The sequence below is a fragment of the Nilaparvata lugens genome, chromosome 14 (assembly GCF_014356525.2).
Source record: "Nilaparvata lugens isolate BPH chromosome 14, ASM1435652v1, whole genome shotgun sequence".
Lineage (NCBI taxonomy): Eukaryota > Metazoa > Arthropoda > Insecta > Hemiptera > Delphacidae > Nilaparvata > Nilaparvata lugens.
The window spans coordinates 2,982,961-3,003,186 of record NC_052517.1 but is presented as its reverse complement, the minus strand read 5'-3'; the positions used below and the strand labels follow the sequence as shown (position 1 = coordinate 3,003,186).

The 20,226-nt window shown below is 34.3% G+C and overlaps 2 protein-coding genes across 4 annotated transcripts in view; one reads left to right on the top strand and one right to left on the bottom strand.

Annotated features, from left to right (window-relative positions):
* LOC111051900 (nucleolar GTP-binding protein 2) overlaps window positions 1-20,226 on the top strand; it is a 140,445-nt gene that overhangs the window by 753 nt on the left and 119,466 nt on the right. The window contains exon 1 of one of the 2 annotated variants that reach the window (XM_039440496.1): window positions 35-180. The exons of the other annotated variant lie outside the window; for it this stretch is intronic. The gene's annotated coding sequence lies outside the window, so the exon portion shown is untranslated. Of the gene's footprint in view, window positions 1-34; window positions 181-20,226 lie in introns of those variants that run through there. 2 annotated transcript variants of the gene reach the window in all.
* Window positions 4,221-20,226, bottom strand: part of LOC120354157 (tyrosine decarboxylase-like) — a 52,160-nt gene continuing 36,154 nt past the window's right edge. For both annotated transcript variants that reach the window (XM_039440493.1, XM_039440491.1), the window contains exons 4-9: window positions 18,662-18,732; window positions 15,264-15,635; window positions 11,979-13,202; window positions 9,684-9,935; window positions 8,412-8,577; window positions 4,221-6,344 (exon numbers count right to left, since the gene is read on the bottom strand). In XM_039440493.1, the coding sequence (XP_039296427.1) occupies window positions 6,073-6,344; window positions 8,412-8,577; window positions 9,684-9,935; window positions 11,979-13,202; window positions 15,264-15,635; window positions 18,662-18,732 (2,357 nt within the window). In that variant the 3' untranslated portion in view covers window positions 4,221-6,072. The remainder of the gene's footprint in view (window positions 6,345-8,411; window positions 8,578-9,683; window positions 9,936-11,978; window positions 13,203-15,263; window positions 15,636-18,661; window positions 18,733-20,226) is intronic.

Here is a 20,226-nt window from a genome sequence, read left to right as displayed (position 1 = left end):
ATTATGAACTTCTTTTCCTTCTCAACGGCAACGCATTAACCACTTCAAGAGCTGAGTTGTAAATATTCAATTATAAATTGAAGTTTTATACATTAAAAATGTGTTTTAAAAAGCGGTTTTAAATAAAGTGATCACAAAACAACAATTTTAATCGATTCTGCAACCAAATTCAACTATCTGGTGAGTTATTCTTGTGTTTTATTTGAAATCTGGTGTCACAATTTCTAACCTCAACGTACATGTGGTTTAGTGGATTTTCAAAGTATTATTTGATTTTATTCCTTTGAAAAATTGTTGTTTCAACTATTGTTACATGTTATTCAAGTATTAAAATTGTTTATTTCATTGTTATGATTGGGTTTTGTGTATCTGGAAACGAAATTTGTTACCTGGAATGTCGAGTATCAACATAACCTATAAATTCAAGTTTGACCAAGTACTTAAACTTCAGGTGAAATCCATGTGAAATCAATTATTTCTCAATAATTTACAAGGATTATTACTTATTTTTCTAATGATTCAGAGTGGAATTCTAATTATATATAATAATAGGAAATTCAACTTTGTATTTTAATTTTTGTAACAAACTCGTTCAATCATGCAACCTTCCATCAAATTTTTAAACTCGGTTGTAGGTCTAACTTTCTTACTTCAAATTCTTACGTCATTTCTTGTAATACTAGTAGTTCTGTGAACAGTAGACCTCGCGCAGTTTTAAACCATAGCCTCCTCTTATACTGTCCATCAGAGTAAATCTTGTCTGTATGTCGTGTCGGCGAGATATCGGTGTGAAAACGGCTAATAGCTGTTGGGGTTGGTGTATCAAAAATGCTAACATTAAAAGCTAATCTCCTTCATGACATACTGGCAACAGGTCAGTTGCAGAGTTCAAAGCAGAGAAAGGTCGAGAGACAATACTATATTATTTCAGTTTTATTGACCGAGCGAAGTGAGGTCTAAGATTCAAGTCGACGGTTTGTCATTTCTCTTAATGTTTAAATGTTTATATGTTGCGCATTTACGGCGAAGCGCGGTAATAGATTTTCGTGAAATTTGACAGGTATGTTCCTTTTTTAATTGCGCATCGACGTATATACAAGGTTTTTGGAAATTTTGCATTTCAAGGATAATATAAAAGGAAAAAGGAGCCTCCATTAGAGTAAAAATCAGACTATAGAATTATTCATCATAAATCAGCTGACAAGTGATTACACAGATGTGTGGAGAAGCCAGTCTATTGCTGTATTTCCATAAGATCTACAGTTTCAATCAGGTACTTGTGGATGAGAATACTGCGTGAGGTCTACTGTTCACAGAACTACTAGTTATTAATTGCATGCGTTATTGCATGCAATTAATAGTTCATTTAATAGTGCATAAAAATCGCATTCAATGAGGCATGCAATTAATAGTCCACACAGCAGCTGATTCTTCACCAAGTTACATAGAGATATTGAATTGAACGCGTCATGGCATGCTATTTATAATCTATTCGACATTTGATTTATGATGAATAATTCTATAGTCTGATTTTTACTCTAATATTGGCGTATGAAGGAGGCTCCTTTTCCTTTTATATTATCCTTGAAATTCAAAATTTCCAAAAACCTTGTATATACGTAGACGCGCAAAAAGGAACATACCTGTCAAATTTCATGAAAATCTATTGCTGCGTTTCGCCGTAAATGCGCAACATATAAACATTAAGAGAAATGCAAAACTGTCGACTTGAATCTTAGACCTTACTTCGCTTGGTCAACTACATATTCATTCCGTTCAAATATGTTCGAATTTAATGCAGTTGAATTTTGCATAATTTCATGCAAAAAATCCTGATATAGTATTTGTGGTTCTTAACGAAATTTCTTGAATTGAAAATCGGTTTGCTCTGTCAAAAACAAGAAAATATTTTCGTGTTGTGACAGGTCCTTCTTTTACTCTTCTCCTTTCCTTCTTCCTATTTTTCTTCTCTTCTTTCTTCTCTTTCGTCATCTCTTCTTATTCTTCTGCCCCTTCTTTCTTCTGCTTTGAACTCTTGACGTTTTACCATTTTCACCTTATTCTACTTCAAACAATTTCAACGTCTCTTCTCTGCTAATCAATCAATCTTCTCCTCCTTCTCCTTCTTCTTCTCTTTCGTCATCTCTTCTTTTTCTTCTGTATCTCTTTCTTCTGCTTTGAACTCTCGACGTTTCACCTTTTTCACTTTATTCTACTTCTAACTAATTTTATTGTCTCTTCTCTGCTAATGGAGCATTAACTAATAACAATAAAATTCAGAGAGAGTAGAAGCCAAGTTCACTTAACACATTCTGAATGGCATAGTTATCTTCTCCTCCTCTTGATCCTCATCTTCCTCCTCCTACTCCTCCTCCTCCTCCTCTTCTTCCTCTTCCTCCTCCTCCTCCTCCTCCTCCTCCTCCTCCTCCTCCACCTCCTCCTCATTCTCTTCCCCGTTCTCTCCCTTCTCCTCCTCCTCCTCCTCCTATTGCAAACTATATAAATAAAGAACTCCAATCTAATCCTTTTCATCATCATCTCCCTCCTCCTCCTCATCATCATCCTCCTCATCATCATCCTCCTCCTCCTCCTCCTCCTCCTCTTACTTCTCCTCTCCTCCTCAACTTCATCTTTCCAAATTTATCCCCGATGAATCGATGGATGAATAGCGGTTGATTCATTCATAGAATGGTTTGATCTATTTTCAGTCGGATCTAATAGTGTTCGTTTTGTAATAATCTATTATTTGTTTTAATGTTGTGCTGAGTCACCTCCCTAATTTTGTCTTCGATAATGCCAATAATAAGTTGGCATTTTGAATTCGAATTTGTCTCGACTTATAATATAACACTGTATTTATAAAAACTGATCTTTATAAATTGAAGATAACAAGCAATATTGTTTCAAGAATGTACATGGGGATTTGCCTTAAAATTATTCTATCTTGTTAGGGCTACTCTTGAATAGAAATTACAAATAAAAATATAATTTGTATCAAATCATGGGGTTGTGTATAGAGTTGAGATGATTCTGTATCGTTTGTGGTGATACTGTATCAAATTGTGTTGATACTGTATCATTGAGTTGATACTGTATCATTGTGTTGATACTGTATCATTGAGTTGATACTGTATCATTGTGTTGATACCGTATCATTGAGTTGATACTGTATCATTGAGTTGATACTGTATCTTGTTGTGGTTGTTCTTGTTCTATAGTGAGGTCCACGTTATATATGACAGTATTTGATTAGCAATGATACTGTTACCATTCGACAAAGCAGATGGTGCTATCCTTTTCTAGCTCTGCAACGTTCCCAGGTCGTTTTTTAACCATTTAGAGAGATAGCCTATATAATTAACTAACAAAATATTTTCTTCTGCCATGTAAATTTAATCCTTTTCTAGCTCTGCAAGGTTCCGAGGTCATTTTTTAACCATTTAGAAATACAATTAACTAACAAAATATTTTTCCCCACTATGAAAATTTTAATTAATCATTGACAAATATATTTTCTTGAAGAATTGAATATAATTGGTTATTTTAAACAAGAATGAAGAGTTAATGTTTCATGAGATACACTGGTATTAGCTATCAGAGACAAATAATCTAGGTATCTAGGAATCTATTAAACGGTATCTTTACTCTACCCTCTATAGAAGGCATTGGCAAGGTAGAGTATGGGCAACGCTGCTTTCCTATCTTTCTCTTTGGTAGAGAGTTAGTGGGGAGGATATTTTTAATATTCTTCCCAAAGAATGGACATTGATATGTCCAAAGCTCCGCCAATTTATGTAGATGCATAACAATATGATTATTATCTATAGTTATTATATTACAAATTGCTTTTTCATATCATATACAGTTCAATAGTTATTTTCTTAGTCTATATTATGTAAATTCATCTATAATTTTGCTGTATTGTAAGCTATTGTATATAAGTGTATAAGCCAGTATATATTGTAATCTACATAAATAAAGTACTCAATCAATCAGTCAATCCGCTGTCATTAGAACATGTACCTCACTATAATGCTTTTTATTACAATTTGAAAATAAATGAATTTGATATACTGGTATCAGCTATTCTCTATAGAAGGCATTGGCAAGACAGAGGATCGGCAATGTTGTTTTCCTGTCTTTCTCCACTGTCATTAGAACGGGTAATTCACTATAAGGTTTTTCGTTACAAATTAAAAATAAATTAATACACTTTGAAAGTTGAACGAAACTAATCGTACTTTATTAAATAAATAAAAAACACACTCACATTTATCATAAATAAATTATTTTTCATCCTCTTATATTATAAATTTATATCCTTATATTATTACTTTATATCCTCTATTTCTTATAAGATAATAAGCTCATATTACTACCGTAGTAGCTTACTACTATCTAATACTTCTGTGATGATACATATCAAAAACATTTTCAAAAATGTTGAAAGTATACATTTTTTTATAAGTTTATAGCTTGTTATATGAATACAAAACAAATTTCCAGTATAAATATATTGGATTATTAATTATTAGTTCTAAGACGTGAATTACTAAATGATACCATCAGTGACATGTATGCATAGAATGAATAAATAAATGATAATTGTTAAAATGAATTAAAATAGAGTGGAATACACTTTTTAGATCAAATTAAAAGTTTTGAAAGAATTACTATGTACATAAATTGGCATTAATTTAAAGTACTTGATGAATGAGAACTTAGTTATATATTATGTTAATTTGTCAGGCGTACCTAACGAAAATAATTTGAGGAGAAAATAGGACAATCTTTATAATAATAGTGAAATTTTGTCAACTATATCCCACATTAAACTCGCTTCCCAATGCTTTGGAACCCACCTAAAGCTGTAGGATCATCCATCTCTCATTCAATTTTAATAATTAAAATTCATATTGAATGAAAAAGACTAAGAAATTGTCAAAAAACCACTGATTTATTGATAATTAGAAAGACCGGTTTCGGTTATTACACCATTGTCAATCTCTGATAAACAATCACTCAAACACTCATTCAGACACTCTTCTGTTTATCAGAGATTGACAATGGTGTAATAACCGAAACCGGTCTTTCTAATTATCAATAAATCAGTGTTTTTTTTTGACAATTTCTTAGTCTTTTTCATTCAATATGAATAATTACCACAATATCAACTTCTCAACTACACAAAAAGTGAAAAAAATTAAAATTCGATTTACAATCATTCATTATACAATTTTGATCATTAAATAATCTAATCTCTCATTCAATCATACAATCTCTCATTAAATTTCTAGATTCTCATCAACTACTTGATATATAATCATCCTAATCTTACTTTAATTATGATCATAATTTATACTAATCTCCCATTTAATCAATCAATCTGTCATTTAATTTTTAGATCCACATTAACTACTTCAATTACCCACGCACAAGCCTTGTGCTCATGTGGTGCTCATCACCCTCAGCAAAAAATAAGAACATTCAATGTAATCCAATAAAGATTGTCAATAAAAACTGGAACAAAATTAGCCTATATAATATGCGAAAGTGGATTATATAAATTATACAATGATTAGTATAACATAAATGTAACAAAATTAAGCTGAAATAATACAAAACGAGGCTAAGCTAATTTTTAAGACTAAATACAAAATGAAATGAAGCTGCTTTCAAAGCATAAATAGTAATCAAAATAAATAACATAGGAGTCTGCTCAGCAGATTTTATAGGAACATTCCCTCTTTTTCCCCTAATTTTAGACATTTTCTCTCCATATTTTAGATACGTTTCTCCCCTTTATTTTAGACACTTTTCTTTCCTCATTTTACATACTTTTCCCCTTATTTCAGACACTTTTTTCCCCTCATTTCATACACTTTTTTCCCTCATTTCAGACACTTTTCCCCCTCATTTCAGATACTTTTCCCCCGATTTTTGACACTTTTTTCCCCTCATTCTAGACATTTTTCCCCTTCATTCTAGACACTTTTCCCCCTCATTTCATACAACTGTTTCCCCCATTTTAGACACTTTTTCCCTCGTTTCAGACACTTTTATCCCTTTTTTCTAAACACTTTTCGCAGCAAACGCCTCCTCAAATACATTGTTATTCAAGTCATCATCATTGTCATCCACCACTGGAATCGGACTGACGCCGTCATAGAGGCTGGTTGACCGCGCCTTGTAGACGTCACGCGAAACGCCTCGTGTGAACGAGTGCTGGCGTGAGGAGAGGCGGGGCCGTGGCGTGGTGTGAACGCCTTGTGTGGCCGCAACCGGGGTTGTCATCTTCTCTAAAACGGTGTCAGCGTAGTGGGATGTCACTTTCCATGCGTAGCCTGTTGGGAGAATTATTAGTTTATATTAGTGTTAATGAAATTAATGTTAATAATAATCTATACTATAATAATGGAAAGAACTGACTTATGCATGTATGGGATAGGAAAATTATGTTTGACGCATCATCACATCTGAACTACTGGACTGATTAACTTGAAATTTTGCATATAGATTCTCAATCAACCAAAGATGATTATAGGCCTATTTTCAATTCTTCAAGATTTCATTACATCAAGTCTTCAGTTTGTCAAGTTTTAAAATAGTCCCTTCCAGACCACGGGTTACCTGCTAGTCTATAATAAAGGAAAGAATTGCCTTATACCTCCCTTTATCTCCCTTAGCTCCCTTTACCTCCCTTAAGAATCCCTTTACCTCCTATGGAGTAGGAAATTGACATCATTTGTGTATCAATATGGAAGACGAGTTTGTATCAAAATTAATATGAAATTGAATTGTTTGGTGTGGGATTCGATACGGAAGTGAGTTGATTGTATCAAGTTTGGTGGGATATTTGATACAGAAGTGAGTTGTTTGTATCAAGTTTGGTAGGGGATTCGATACGGAAATGAGTTGTTTGTATCAGGAAGTGAGTTGATTGTATCAAGTTTGGTGGGATATTTGATACAGAAGTGAGTTGTTTGTATCAAGTTTGGTAGTGGATTCGATACGGAAATGAGTTGTTTGTATCAATTTTAGTGTGTTGGCAAATGATTCGAGGAATATTCCTTTTCAATCGCTGTTATCAAATTTTCTTCAAGATTGAAATGATGATAAATTTAAAACAGATAATGAGGAACCCTCTGGGGCTTACGTCTGTGCTTTTGATAATAGTTTTGGGGTTTGTCTAGTGTTATTGTTAGCAGTTAGAAAGTAGAATCGGAATTACTTTGGGGGGAGGGGAGATTCTATCGAGATTAGATAGTAGAAACTACTGAACTCTGGCTGACGGCTTCGGCTAAGCTAATCGAATTTGAGTTGTTATTTCATTTGTTTTTACTTTCCTTGCCCTATTACCATAGGTAAGGAAAGTATTGCTTTCCAAAAAAATTTAAAGTACCCTAATTTCATGTTTTCTATACGTTTCAAGGTCCCCTGAGTCCAAAAACATTATTTTTGGGTGTTGGGTGTGTGTGTGTCTGTGAACACGATAACTCCATTATTTCCAATTAACCGATTGACTTGAAATTTTAAACTTAAGGTCCTTATACCATGAGGATCCGACAATAAGAAATTCAATTCAAAATGGCGGATAATGGCTAAAAAAACATGTTTTTCACGGATTTCTCGAAAACGGCTCTAACGATTTTCTTCAAATTTATACCCTAGATAGCTATTTATAAGCTCTATCAACTGACATGAGTCTCATTTCTGGGAAAATTGCAGGAGCTCCGTAATATTCCTGAGAAGAATTAATTTTGTTAAATTTCTATCACGATTTTCTCAAAAATGACTTGACCGATTTTTTTCAAATTCATACCCTGTATAGTTATTTATCAGTTCTATTAACTGGCATGAGTCTCCTCCCTGGGAAACTAACAGGGGGTCCACCCCATCCCTGAGAAATTTACTTTGTAACCTCCTTCTCGTGCGTGAGGTAGGTAGGTAGAGCAGTTTATTCAAAAGAACACATGTCGATATTTTATTTGTAGAACAGCTGTTTTGACAACTTTAAAAAATCCTCAAATTTCATAATTCAAACAAAGGAAAATGTACTCTGAACACAATCACAATAGTATAATCGTAGTTTTAATTATTTAGCTGCCAATCGGCATAATGTTATTCCCTAAATTATCCTCGTTAATGAGGCTTATAGATCAATGAGCAAGGAAAGTTGTGTGAGTGTACCACACCAGATTTTTCAATACTGTGTTGTACGATGGTAGAGAATGAAATGTATATCTTGTAGCCTATTGCAGTACAAAAATTGTACAAAAATTGTAAAAAATAAATTCTTTATCTATCTATCAATTTTAGTGGGGGATTTGATACGGAATTGAGTTATATGTATCAAATTTGTAATACGATAAAGGATAAATTGGCTTATGAATAAATGAATGAACACTCACGTATGTGCTCTTCCTTGGCATGTTCGTATGTGACTGCAAATCGGATGAAGTAGCGTTTTCGACGCACGCCGGGAATCATGTGGATGCGACCCGAGGCGTTTATTTTGGCCAATAGCTCCTGAGTCCATAGGTCAGGGCCCTTCAGTCGAAAGCAGACTAGTCCCAACTGGAAATTGATTTGAACATTTTTAATAATATATCAAATAAATATTTGCTTTAATAATGGGAAATTTTATAATCAACAGTTTGATTCTTGTTTTTTTATTCTTTCTGAGTCTACCTCATATCAACTTTAAGGCTGTGCAAAGGCTAAAAATAAACTTTTTACTCGTGATATTTTTCAAAGTTTTTTGATTTGTATATCATCAAGCTATCAAAATGAAAAAGTTTTCTCAGGAAAACATTTTTTTTCTGATCATTACTTTTTGAGATATGAGCGTCTAAAGTTTAAATTTTTGGGACAGAACATTTCAAATTCGGTAAGAGATAAATTCATGAGATTCAGAGGATCGATTATTCATGGTATTGTTGATATAGTAAAACAATTTTTTTTTTGAAAATATCAATTTTTGAGAAAGTTATTCAATTTACTAAAAACTTTACTTTTACTTTTACTTTTAGTTGAGTTATTTTTGGTAAATTGAATAACTTTTCCAAAAATTGATATTTTCAGAAAATTTTTGTTTTACTAGATCAACAATACCATGATGAATCCATCCTCTAAATCTCATGGATTTATATCGTACCGAATTTGAAATGTTCTGTCCCAAAAATTCAAACTTCAGTCACTCATATCTCAAAAAGTAATGATCGAAAAAAAAATATTTTCCATTTTGATAGCTTGATGATATACAAATCGAAAAACTTTGAAAAATATCACGAGTAAAAAGTTTATTTTTAGCCTTTGCACAGCCTTAATCTCAGTTCAACTTCAAGCTTAGTTTAACCTTGGTTCAACTTCAAGCTTAGTTTAATCTCAGTTTTACTTTTACCTGAGTTCAATCTCAGTTTAACTACAAACTTAGTTCAACTCCAGTCTAAATTTATCTTAGTTTAACCCCAGTTTAAATTTTACATCAGTTTAACCCCCAGTCAACCTCAGTTTAACTACAACTTCAGTTTAACATTTGTTTAGCCTTTATCCTAGTCCACAACTAACCTCAATTTCATAGCAAAACTCAGCTTAAGTCCAGTTTAACCCCCAGTCAACCTCAGTTCAACTACAACTTTAGTTTAACATTGGTTTAGCCTTGACCCTAGTCCACAACTAACCTTGACTTCATTGCAAATCTCGAAGCGGGCATCCTTCAACACAAGGCTCTCGAAGTACTTGGCCAGTTGTATGTGGTTGCGAATGTAGTTCTGTAGGCCCTGAATGCCGTAGCTGCGAAACAGGAAGAACAGTTTGAGTGAGCGAAAGCGCCGACTCAGCGGAATCTGCCAGTGCCGGAAGTCGATCAGCTGATCATCGTAGTCATGCTGCAGGTAGATGGGGTTCACGTCCATGCCGCGGGTTAGGCGCAGCTGTTAACACAAAATTGATTTGATTTATTCATCTATAATGTACAGTAGTTGAACTTACTTTAATGCTTGTTATTTCAAGGTACAGCATGTGTCCCATAGCTAGCTTTGCCTCCATGGCTTTGAAATGGCATATAGGCGAGGTATGGTTTGTGGGGTAATATTCACGTCTTTGCAAAAACATCAGACTTCAGAGACCCTTATTGACCGAGCGAAGTGAGGTCTAAGATTCAAGTCGACGGCTTGACATTTCTCTTAATGTTTAAATGTTTTTATGTTGTGCATTTACGGCGAAACTCGGTAATAGATTTTCATGAAATTTGACAGGTATGTTCCTTTTTTAATTGTGTGTTGACATATATACAAGGTTTTTGGAAATTTTGCATTTCAAGGATAATATAAAAGGAAAAAGGAGCCTCCTTCATATGCCAATATTAGAGTAAAAATCAGACTATAGAATTATTCATCATAAATCAGCTGACAAGTGATTACACAGATGTGTGGAGAAGCCAGTCTATTGCTGTATTTCCATAAGGTCTATAGTTTCAATCAGGTACTTGTGGATGAGGATACTGTGTGAGGTCTACTGATCACAGAACTACTAGTCTCTAGATCCCTAGATGACCCTTGATGGATCTCTCTTCATGGCTTTGTAAAAACATCAGGCTTTAGAGACTCTAGATCCTTAGATGTGAGAAGCTCCCTACACACAAAGATGCTTCATGAATGAGAGAGTTGCAATTTATCTATGACTTTGAAATGGCATAGTGGCAAGGTATGTTTCGCGGGGTAATATTCACAGCTTTCCAAAAACATTAGGCTTTAGAGACCCTAGATTCCTAGATGGAGGAAGCTCCCTACACACAGAGATTCTTCATGAATGAGAGAGTTGCAACGTATCACCAACAATGGAAAGAGTATGTTGAACGAATGTCAGCTGATAGGCTGTGTTGTGCTAAAAGGACCTAACTCCAAAAAGCTCCTTGTGTATCTTTTCGGATGCAACACGTTGCTTTTGAGAAGATACAATAGAGCATCTGTTGCTTATGGTAAGAAACATTACAGATCCTTGTGTATCTTTTCGGTTGCAACACATTGCTTCCGATAAGATACAAAAGAGCATCTGTTGCTTATGGAAAGATTCATTAAAGCTCTTTGTGTATCTTTTCAGATGCAACACATTGCTATTGATAAGATACAAAAGATAATCTGTTGCTTATGGAAAGTTACATATTAAAGCTCTTTGTGTATCTTTTTGGATGCAACATGTTGCTTTTGAGAAGATACAGAAGAGCATCTGGTGCTTATGGAAAGATACATTTTCAAAACTTTTCAATGTTTTTGGATGGATAGTATTGTAGTCTAGTGGCCCTCTGCCAATATGCATAAGCTACAGGACTCAGACTGTAATTCTTGTTCTCTTAAGCTGCCTTCTAGTTTTTTGTTGTGTCAGTTACGTGACACATTCTACATATTTCCAATAGCAAACAGTTTCAGATTTTGATGTATGTTCATCCTCAGGTATGTGCAGCTGATGGCAAAGACAGAATACAATAATGGAATATGACAGAATACATTCTTATGGAAGTGCTCACACATGGGTAGGCTGTTGATGAATTCATACTTTCATAACAAATGGCAATAAATGAGAGATTGCTATTTCGATAATTGTTCAACAATAATTTCACTTCCATAACAATCAATGGTATCCTTTCTTGGTCATCAGCTGCAGTTCCATGAAGATAAACATACCTCAAAACTAAAAACTCTTTCCTGTTGGAATTACATGGGCTATGTGTCACATATCTGAATTTCACAGTTGCACAGTTGCTTTCTATGTGTTACGATGAGTGAAGTGAACAACTATAAGATTTGGACTACTATTTTGGACTATGTGTAACTTTATCCAATTTTGGGAGAGGAATAGCACAAGGCTAACTTATTTTTCTCTCCCTATCATTTTTATGATGTACTCTCTTGTATGAATCAATAACAAATAAAAATTTTATTAGAGGAGAAATTGAATTCATAATAAAAACAACTCACCTTATCCTTGACCCACAGACAGGAACAGTCAAAACATGTGAGCATCCACTTGTTGGGGTTGGTATTGACTGAGTCAGCATATTCAATGCCTGCCATCAGTGGTCTCAGCTCAGGGCACAGGAAGGCACTTCCAGCATAGGCACAGTCCACATGCATCCAGACCGGAGGACCAGTTTTATGTCCTTGAGTCTGACTCGCGATTCCTCCAGTCGAATGATTCAAGCAATTTGATCCACCTGATCGATTTGGACTCCTTTGTTGATGAGTCTGACTTGTGATTCCTCCAGTCGAATGATTCTGGCAATTTGATCCACCTGATTGATTCTGTCTTGGATATTTGAATTGGTTCTGACTTTCAATTCCATTCATCTGACTTTGGCAATCATTGTATCTTGATTGATTTTGACCTGAGATTCCATTCACTAGGCAACTTTTGCAATTTTTTGCACTTTCTTGATATTTGGCCTTGATTTGGGACTGATTTGGACTGGTTGCTGATTTGGAGTGATTGTTGATTTGGGGTTGATTTGGACTGATTATTCCGGTGTGATGATTTGGGTAGTTGAGTTTGGTTCCCTCATCCTGACAACATGGACAGCTGTCACTCGTATCTTGATCCTGACTTGAGATTCCATTCACTTGACCTCTGGTTACTTGACTCTGACAATTTGGGCAGTTGCTGATGTCTTGTTCCTCACTTGCAATTCCATTCACTAGAACTCTGGTTTCTTGATTTGGACAATCTGGGCAGTTGCCTCCCATGTTTTCACTCTCACTTGAAATTCCATTCACCTGACTCTTCATTTCTTGTTGATTCTTCCCTCTTTCTTCACTCTGACAACTGACTTCATTTACTTCACTAAGCATCCCATTTTGCTTGCTTGGACACATGTCTCCAATTTCTTGGCTACAATAATTGATTAGATTCTGACTTGAGATGCCGTTCATCTGATTTTGGCAACTTTCACAGTTAACTCTGATCTCTGGAGTGTGACTCTGGCAATCTTGGCTGCTTTTAGACTTGGCTGTATTTTGACTCTGGCACTTGATTCCAGTCTGGTTCTGACTGTGGAACTTGACTTGAGTCTGACTCGAGTCAATTTCCTGATTCCGACAGACAGCTCCAATCTCCTCAAGGTTGTCAAATGTGCAGGATGCAGTTGATCCAATGATGCAGGACACATAGAAAGGTGTTAGACCTCTTGCCCTGTCTTCGTCCATTGCCTGTAAATAAGATATTGAATTGAATCAAGTTTATTCATTTTTTCTACAAAAAACCACAGATCAGGAGAGAAAACTAGATAGATAGATAAATGCCTTTTATTTACACCTTACAATTTGAAAACTATGGATACCCTGTACTATTTTGTTCCCAAATTCAGGTTACATTAAAAGTCCTAAATAGGATAATGATTTCATTTTTCTAAGACGTATATATGAAGATTACAATGTTGAGTGACGTTCACTTCATCAAGATCCCAGTTGATCAAGAATCAGCATGGATATGCGACTTCAGTACGTCTTGTTTTCAGTTAGTGAAATTCTTGTTGCTTTCAGAAAGTCCAGTATCATATATTTCATTCTAAAATTATCAAAAACCTCTGTATATCACCAACACATTTCCATTTAAAAGCAAGAACCCAACCGCTAACAATCATCTTCTAACTGCTACTAACTTCTCCCTAACTAGTGTGCAATGGTGTAGCTGACTGTGTATCAGCCTATCATCACACATGATACAATATGAACAAATTATGATACAGTATCATCTCTACTTGATACACAATGCCATAATTTGATACAAAACTTCCAAATCTTGTAACTTCTCACTAATCATCAACTAGTGTGCAACGGTGTAGGTGACTGTGTATCAGCCTATCACCACACATGATACAATATCAACTCAATATGATACAGTATCATCTCAACTTGATACACAACGCCTTAATTTGATACAAAACTTCCAAACCCAGTAACTTCTCACTAATTGCCAACTAGTGTGCAACGGTGTAGCTGACTGTGTATCAGCCTTTCACCACACATGATACAATATCAACCTAATATGATACAGTATCATCTCTACTTGATACACAACGCCATAATTTGATACAAAATTCCCAAACTTTGAATGAATTCTACAAATCATGTCATATCTTCTTATGCTATCTTTTCTCTATGGTATCAGCCTACAACCAAAACTTGTAGCCCTAAAATTGAATGGCCCAACTTCTCATTTGTTCAAAATCTACTAAGTTAAATTCATATTTCCAAAATTAAATCTATATAATTATATAAAAGCGAAATGGCACTCACTCACTGACTGACTGACTCACTCAAACACAGAACTAAAAATCTACCGGACCAAAAACATTCAAATTTGGTAGGTATGTTCAGTTGGCCCTTTAGAGGTGCACTAAGAACGGATTTGAAAAATTCCAAAGATACGCCCAAAATCTGCGTTTTTCCATCGTTTCTTAGCGTTTTCTCAGCTTTATCGAGAACAAATGTTCAAATTTAGTACAGAAGCTCAGCTAGGGTGTAATAATGTTGTGTTAGAAGGAATTTCCAATAACGTCAAAGATACGCCCATGATTAGCGTTTTTCCAGCGGTTTTTTGTTTTTTCTCAGATTTATCAAGAACAAATGAACAGAAATTGTACAAATTCAGTACAGAAACTAAGCTAGGGTGTAAAAATGTTGTGTTAGAAGGAATTTGAAATAACACCAAAGATACGCCCAAAATTGCGTTTTCCAGCGTTTTTTTGCACTTTCTCAGCTTTATCGAGAACAAATTAATGAACAGAAAATATTCAAATTTACTACAGAAGCTCAGCTGGAGTGTAAAAATGTTGTGTTAGAAGGAATTTGAAATAACGCCAAAGAAAAACCCAAAATTAGCGTTTTTTTGCGTTTTCTCAGTTATTTCATCAAGTAATAGACAGAATATTTTCAAATTTGGTACAGAGGTTTAGTTAGGGTCTAAAAGTTTTGTGATGAGGTGACTTTAATATTTCGTCAAAGATACGCCCAAAATCAGCGTTTATCTAAGCTTTTCTGCGTTTTCTCAGTACTTTGACTTTCTGATGGAATGAAGCATGCTCAAAAGAAAAATGCAGGCGAGCCCGCTGATCTCATTTTTGGACGATCCAGTCGGGGGTCCAGGGGGCGGAGCCCCCTGGCTAGACGGATATGGCGAGCGAAGCGAGCCTGACGGCTAGCTTAATTATAAATTGTTCCTGCAATATTGCAAGGAAATAGGAAAAAATGTGGAAATTCATGTCTTACCTGTTTTAATGTTTCTCCCCGTAGCGATCCTCTTTCATCCGGCTCCAGAACTCTCATTTTTACCAAACAAATTTTGGCAGCTTTTTCTACACAGCTGTGCGCCTCTCGGCTACAGTAGACTACCAGCTTGTGAAGGAGTCTGCTCTGTTCTCCTGTTTCATCCTCTTCCTCCTCCTCCTCCTCCTCCTCCTCCTCCTCCTCTTCTTCTTCTTCCTCTTCCTCTTCTAGTAAGTCTCCGTTATCTGTTCTTCTGCGACGTCTTCTCCTTAATCTTCTGCTTTTGATGTTTTCCTTCTCCTGTTGTCTCAGATATTCCAAGGCATGATGTCTGGCAGCCAGCATTGTAACTAGTATGCATTCTGAGGCTGAACCCTGAGGGAAAAACAGAGGGAAAATTTGTTATAATAAGGCAGAACAGAGGGAAATTTGTTACTATTATGAGTGTAATAGAAATGATCAATATTTAGATTGGAATAGAATAGTGGCTGATCTCTGGAAATAATAGAGGGAAAATTTGTTGTAATGAGTGTAATAGAAATGACCAATATTTAGATTGAAATAGAATAGTTGCTGATCTCTGGAAATGAAAGAGGGAAAATTTGTTGTAATGAGGCAAAATAGAGGGAAATTTGTTATAATGTGTGTAAATAATAGAAGTGACCAATATTCAGATTGAAATAAAGGCTCCAATTATTGAAAAATTATTGTACTCCAGTGATGAATCATGGTTTCAAGAAATATCAAACTATGGTAACTGTTAATAATTTTTTTTATTAGTTCTATTTCCAAATTGTTAGAAAAAGATCTGGCAACGTTGGAGAGCTAGAAAAGGATAGCGCTATCTGCTTTGTCGCATGATAGTTGAAATTATGGAAAACTGTTGAAATAATATACTAGTAGTTCTGTGAACAGTAGACCTCACGCAGTATTCTCATCCACAAGAACCTGATTGAAACTATAGACCTTATGGAAATACAGCAATAGACTGACTGGCTTCTCCACACATCTGTGTAATCACTTGTCAGCTGATTTATGATGAATAATTCTATAGTCTGATTTTTACTCTAATATTGGCGTATGAAGGAGGCTCCTTTTTCCTTTTATATTATCCTTGAAATGCAAAATTACCAAAAACCTTGTATATACGTCGACGCGCAATTAAAAAAGGAACATACCTGTCAATTTTCATGAAAATCTATTACCGCGTTTCACCGTAAATGCGCAACATATAAACATTTGAACATTAAGAGAAATGCCAAACCGTCGACTTGAATCTTAGACCTCACTTCGTTCGGTCATCTAGAAAGTATAGGATACTGTGGTGATATTCACTTCAATTTGATAGTATTGTTGAATAAAAACACGCATATGTTGTTAAATTTTATACAGTTTTATTCGGTACGCCAGTCAACTTGAAAATGTGACCGGTGTGGTCACGAAACCATGGTCTTGTACCGAATAACACTGTGTAGAATTTAACAAAATATTTGTGTTTTTATTCAATTATGGAACGGTTCTACAATATTGACAATGGCCCATATGAATAAAACCAGAGCAAATGCTCATGAGCAAGAGCATGGAGCATAAAGTTTTGCTCATGAGCAAAAGGTAGAAGCAAAAGCATTTGCTCATTTTTATATGAATAAGCTTTACCTTATACTCTTACCTTATGCTCCTGAACTTTGGAGCAAATGCTCATGTATTTTAAAGATTTTTCATCAGCTGATTCGCTTTTGTAGCCTTACTTTGTTTTTATAGCTCACGGAAGCGCTAAATATGCAAGTAGGGTGCACCGCTTCTGTTTGCGTCGTCTGCTCTGTTTTCTATTTATGAATAGAGTTTAGGTTAGTTGAGTTTAGAATTTTGAAATAATAGCGTGAAAAAATTTCATCTCTATAATAATCTTCAGCATATTCTTATAATATCAATAGCCTTCTTATAATCGTCTACACTCTCATCTTCTTAAATGTCTATTTCCTATTTTGTGATAGCTATCTTTATAACATCTTTTGTTTTTATTCTTTTGTAGGGATAATGGTGATATATATCATTGTTGAATCTAAAAATAATTTTATAGTTCTCAACTATTGTTTGTGATCGTATCTGATATAGTTTTCTCTTCCTCATACAAATTAGTTGTGCCATTTCACTATGAGCAAAAGGTGATAAGCTGCTCTAGACTAGACTCACCTTTCTTGAAGCATTTGCTTCAAAAGTTGAGCAAATGCTCTAGTCTATTTATACAATTTTGAGTATAAGCTTTTACTCTTGAGCAAATGCTCAAACTATTTTTTTGATGAGCATGAGCAAAAGGTTTTGCTCACGTTTATTCATAAAAAATGAAGCAAATGCTCCATATTTTAGAAGTATAAGCAAATGCTCAACTTTATTCATATGGCCTATTGACTCAGTCGAATTTTTGATAGTATTGGTTTAATGGAAAGTGTTGGTGTTATTCATAAGAAACGTTAACTACAAAATGAATATTAGGCTACATAATATCTTACACTATATTATTCAGTTACATTGAGTTCACGTTTTTTGATTTACAATGTCGCCAATTTGAAATGAATATTACCATAGAGAAATGATAGCATAAGTAGATATCCCATGGTAAAGGGCGCTTATGTGCAACTTTTACTGCTATCTCAAGCCGATAGTCCACGTAGTTCTTTCCTATGCAGCTGTGTGACGCTGGTAGTCTCTCAAATGATTGTGCTGTTCATACACTATCACTCCAACAAAACAGTAAAAATTGACAATAATCGACATTAATCGGCTTGAGTAACAGTAAAAGTTGCGACATAAATTCCCTATACCATGGGATATCTACTTACGCTATTGTTTCTCTATGGTAAAACTAAATATTCAGGGAGTTTAGAACTTCCTTTCTGTATAGAAAGGAGAATATTGGTTATTAAATAACGATTTTTTTTTATTAATTTCATTGGTGGACGGAATGAATGCAATTTGAATTGGGATAATATAATATTTGGATGTAACTACATAAATCGGCGGTGTTTCGACAAATAATTGTCGATTCTCTGTGGATATAATAACATCCTTCCAATCTCTGAGAAGGATATAAAATAATATCGTTCCAATTAACACACAAGCTGGTAGTCTCTCATATTGTGCCGTTCATACACTCTTACCCGGTCAAAACAGTAAAAATCAACAATAATCGACAGTAATCGGCTTGAGATAACAGTAAAAGTTGCGACATAAATTCCCTATACCATGGGATATCTACTTACGCTATTGTTTCTCTATGATATTACGATGTGGAGATAGTAGTTCAAAAGCTGGAGAATGACTGAGTTTTGAACTTTAATTTTGTAGTTTACATTTCTTAATATTATGTTAATGAAGTTTGAGAGGATTATTATTAGGCCTACCTGTATAACTCCCCCGCCTTTACTCCCTGCTGTTGTTGATATGAATTCTTCTGGAAGACCGATTGCTTTTGCTGCAATAGAATGAAATATTGAAATTAGAATAAACAAAAATGACTATTTATGTTTCCAACAATAAAAGTGTTCGATTGGCTGCAATAAAATAAGAATATAATTATTAAAATATTTAAAGAATGATCCAATCAATTTTCAACTTTCAATTGAAAAATTTATTATTTTGACCTTCAATTAAGTCAATTATTCGACTATGGAAACATGTTTTTGTTGCTACAATCATTAAATTATTTCTTTAATAAATGAATATTTTCTATCTCTTTTCTGTATAGTGCTACTTTTATAGAAATAGAAAGAGAAATAAAAATCTTAGTACCCTTTTTTGAAATATTTAATCACAACATGTTTCGGATTTGGAAATGGCATCAATGTACGAAACATGTTTTGATTAAATATTTCAACAAGGGTACTAAGATTTTTATTTCTCTCTCTATTTCTGAATATTTTCTATTTTAGTGATAGACTAATAATTTGAAATATTTTTTCTATGTTTGGTTTTGAAGCATCTAAATTTAAAATCTACTTTGTGAAAATAATTAAGGACTGAAAATTTTGTGAACTGAACAACTACAAGACTTAACCACTTTCGGACTATGTGTAACCTTATCTAAATTTGGGAGAGGAATAGCACAAGGTTACCTTATTTTTTTTCCCTCTATCATGAACTTATTGTATGAATCAATAAAGAATAAAGTATCATTGGAAAATACGCTTTGCATTATCATCAAATGATACACAAGATATGTTGAGTATCATTGGGTGATACGTTTCATTATCATCACATGATACACAATATCTGTTGAGTATCATTGGATGATACACTTCATTATCATCCAATGATACACAATATCTGTTGAGTGTCATTGGATGATATGCTTCATTATCATCCAATGATACACAAGATCTGTTGAGTATCATTGGATGATATGCTTCATTATCATCCAATGATACACAAGATCTGTTGAGTATCATTGGATGATACGCTTCATTATCATCACATGATACACAATATATGTTGAGTATCATTGGATGATACGCTTCATTATCATCAAATGATACACATTATCTGTTGAGTATCATTGGATGATACGCTTCATTATCATCACATGATACACAATATCTGTTAAGTATCATTGGATGATACGCTTCATTATCATCACATGAAACACAATAACTGTTGAGTATCACTGGAAGATATGCTTCATTATCATCAAATGATACACAATATCTGTTGAGTATCATTGGATGATACGCTTCATTATCATCACATGATACACAATATCTGTTAAGTATCATTAGATGATACGCTTCATTATCATCAAATGATACACAAGATCTGTTGAGTATCATTGGATGATACGCTTCATTATCATCACATGATACACAATATCTGTTCAGTATCATTGGATGATATGCTTCATTATCATCAAATGATACACAAGATCTGTTGAGTATCATTGGATGATACACTTCATTATCATCAAATGATACAT